Consider the following 2824-nt stretch of genomic DNA (forward strand, 5'->3'; position numbering starts at 1 on the left):
AAACAAAGAGAGAAAGTGCTTTTTAAACCAAACCACAAGGAGAAGAGGCAGCCTTTAACTATCAAGTGGCACAGATTAGCAAGATTATTCACAACACCCAACGTGGGTGTGGCGGGAGGGGAGGAGAGGGAAGGGGGAAGTCGACAGAGAGAGAGAGAGACAGAGAGAGAGAGTGAGGGACACACAGGAAGGCACAGGTGGAGGGAAGGAAGGAGGAAAGAAGGGGTGAGAGAGAGACCTGCACTCCCAATACAATACACTGCTGGTGGGTTGGGGGAAAAAGGGTGGGGGGTTTGTAAACCGGGTGGGAGCCAAGGTTTGGCTCTGCTGGCTGGCTCGCTCCTGGGATGTTTTCATCGCAAGGTGGCCTCCTCATCGGTGTCTTCCTCAAAATCCTTGACGTCAGCACTGGTGGACTGCCTGGCCCAGGCTCCCCTTTCGGCCTCTCGTTCTTTATGCGACTTGAATCTCCCAACGAAAATTTTGCGGTAGTTCAGGAACATGCCATTCATCGCATCTATGGCCCGCTCGGCGGACTCCTGCTTCTGGAAGTGCACGAACCCATAGCCCTTGGGCCCCTTTTCGTCGCAGGCCACTTTGCAGGACAGGATGTTACCGAACGCAGAGAAGATGTTGTACAGAGCCTTGTTGTCGATGGTCTTGCCCAGGTTCTTGATGAAGACGTTGCCCACTCCGCTCTTGCGGAGCGAGGGGTCCCGCTGGGACCACATGATGCGCACCGGCCTGCCCTTGATGACATCAAAGTTCAGGGTCTCCAGGGCCCGCTTGGCGTCCACCGGTTGCTGGTAGTTGACATACGCATAGCCCAACGAGCGGCGGGTGATCTTGTCCCTGCAAATGCGGATGGAGAGGATGGGCCCGGCCGGGCTGAACTTCTCGTACAGCATTGCCTCCGTCACCTCAGGGTGCAGGTCGCCCACGTACAGCGAGGCCATAGGAAAGTCCGGGTTCCCCTCGGAGCCCCCGCCGGTTTCCGCATCTGCATCTGCGGCGGCAGCAGCCGCCGCCGCCGCCGCCGCTACCGCTGCCTCCACCTCCGCAGCGGCATCCTCATCCGCCTCCCCCAAGGCGGGCGCCGCAGCCTCTGCTGCGGCGGCGGCGGCTTCGGCCTCGCTGGCCTCCACCACCGCCACGGCCGCCGCCGCCAGTGCAGCCTCCGCCTCCTCCTCCGCCAGGGCTGCCACCGCCTCCCCCAGGGTGGCCTCCGCCACTGCCTCCTCTACTGAGGCCTCGGCCTCCACTTCTGCTTCCGCCTCCGCCACGGAGGCCTCTGCCACCGCCTCTGCCACGGTCGCCGCCGCAGCCTCCGCCGCCGCTGCAGCCGCCGCCACTGTCACCGCTGTCGCCACGGTCGCCGGTGCCACCGGGCCGCTGCCGCGACCTCCCTTCCCGCGAGCCTGCGCGGGGGAGTGAGAGGCTGGAGAGGGCTGGAGGGCAGGTGGGCGCCGGAACCCGGGCCGGGGGCGCGAGCTGGGGCGGAGGACCCCGGGCCAGCCGATCCAGCGAGTCCCAGTCACCTGGGATGGCTAGCGCTGCCAGGAGCGCGCCGGCGCGAGTCACCGCAGCCTGCAGCCCGCAGCCCGCTGCTGCCGCCGCCGCTCGGTCGTGGGTTAGCGTGCGGGGCGCCGGCGGGCGGCGTGTGGTGGGGGGCGGGGGGTGTTGGCGTCTGTGGTCCGGGCAGCTGGGAAGGCTTCTGTCTCTTTGGTTCCCCCTGTGGCTGCTGCGGGGCTTCGGGGCAGCGGGCGGTGGGAGGGGGCGGGAGCTTGGTGTTGGCGGGAAGAAGTGTGGGTTCTCAGCCTCTCGATCAACTGGATGTGTAAGAAGAGGAAGATGGGGAAAGGGTTCCATGTGGACCAAGGGAATCTGACATAGATTTAGGGAGTTTTGTTTTATCCTTCCTCTCCCCAGAGAACATTTAAATGATTAAATCAAGCACCTTGCAAGAGAAGGTGGGCGACATTGAGAAAACATTTGCCTGGCCTAAACAAAGCGAAGCAAAAATGGTTTTCTCGAGTTAAGGGGTTGGGTCTTCCCCACCTCAACGCACACACACTCCCAAACATTACCACCACCAAGGCAACAACTCCTACTCTGAATTGGAGCTGGGGCTAATGGGACACTCTCCCCTTCCAGCCCTGCAGCCCGCTGACCCATTTTTTTTATCCGAGATTCTTCCCCCTTTTCCAGCTCTTTCCTTCCTCTACAACACTTGCGGAAGAAATAAAGAACACAAGAACACGTACTCATTTATTCATAATGCCATGCCACAAATATTTCTGGAGCCTAGGGAAACACAGGAGTCTGAAGCCAGAGGAGATGGACCGGTTTTGAGATTGACCTTGGGAGCAGACAGTGTGGGCTGGAAACCCTGTCCCTGCTCCAGATTATGGCAGAACTAAGGGCCTGGGGGTTCCTCAGCCCCCAACTCCTCCCACCCACTCAGCCTCAATTCATGCAGCCTGGAAGCAGGGGAGAAATCAAGAGCACTCTGTTCTTAGTGCCATCCTCCATGATAAGTGAGGAAAGTCAAATCAAGAGCCGGGAACAGGACCTGGTCCAGAGCCAGGCATTTGTTCCTTCTTGTCTCTGCCCTCGACTTGCTGACGTTCCCAGTGTGAACCACAAAGGGCACATCCATGTTCAAAACAAAAACAAAACCAGAAATCTCTCTAGGATGAGGTGTCTCTTTCCAGTTCACCAGTTAATATTTAGGGGAGCCTTACCCACCACTTGGCACTGGGGACTTAGAGACAGGCAGTGTGATACTTGAGTAGTGAATGTTGATGTGTTGGAGGTGTGGGGC

General features: G+C 59.6%; 1 protein-coding gene across 1 annotated transcript; it reads right to left on the reverse strand.

Moving 5' to 3' along the window:
• Nucleotides 1–353: 353 nt before the first annotated feature.
• On the reverse strand, nucleotides 354–1073 carry PABPC1L2B (poly(A) binding protein cytoplasmic 1 like 2B). Its single transcript, XM_068963085.1, has one exon. The coding sequence runs from the start codon at nucleotides 954–956 to the stop codon at nucleotides 354–356; it is 603 nt and encodes a 200-aa protein (XP_068819186.1). The 5' UTR covers nucleotides 957–1073.
• Between the last annotated feature and the right edge of the window lie 1751 nt (nucleotides 1074–2824).

Source organism: Capricornis sumatraensis, chromosome X, assembly GCF_032405125.1.
Source record: "Capricornis sumatraensis isolate serow.1 chromosome X, serow.2, whole genome shotgun sequence".
Taxonomy (NCBI): domain Eukaryota; kingdom Metazoa; phylum Chordata; class Mammalia; order Artiodactyla; family Bovidae; genus Capricornis; species Capricornis sumatraensis.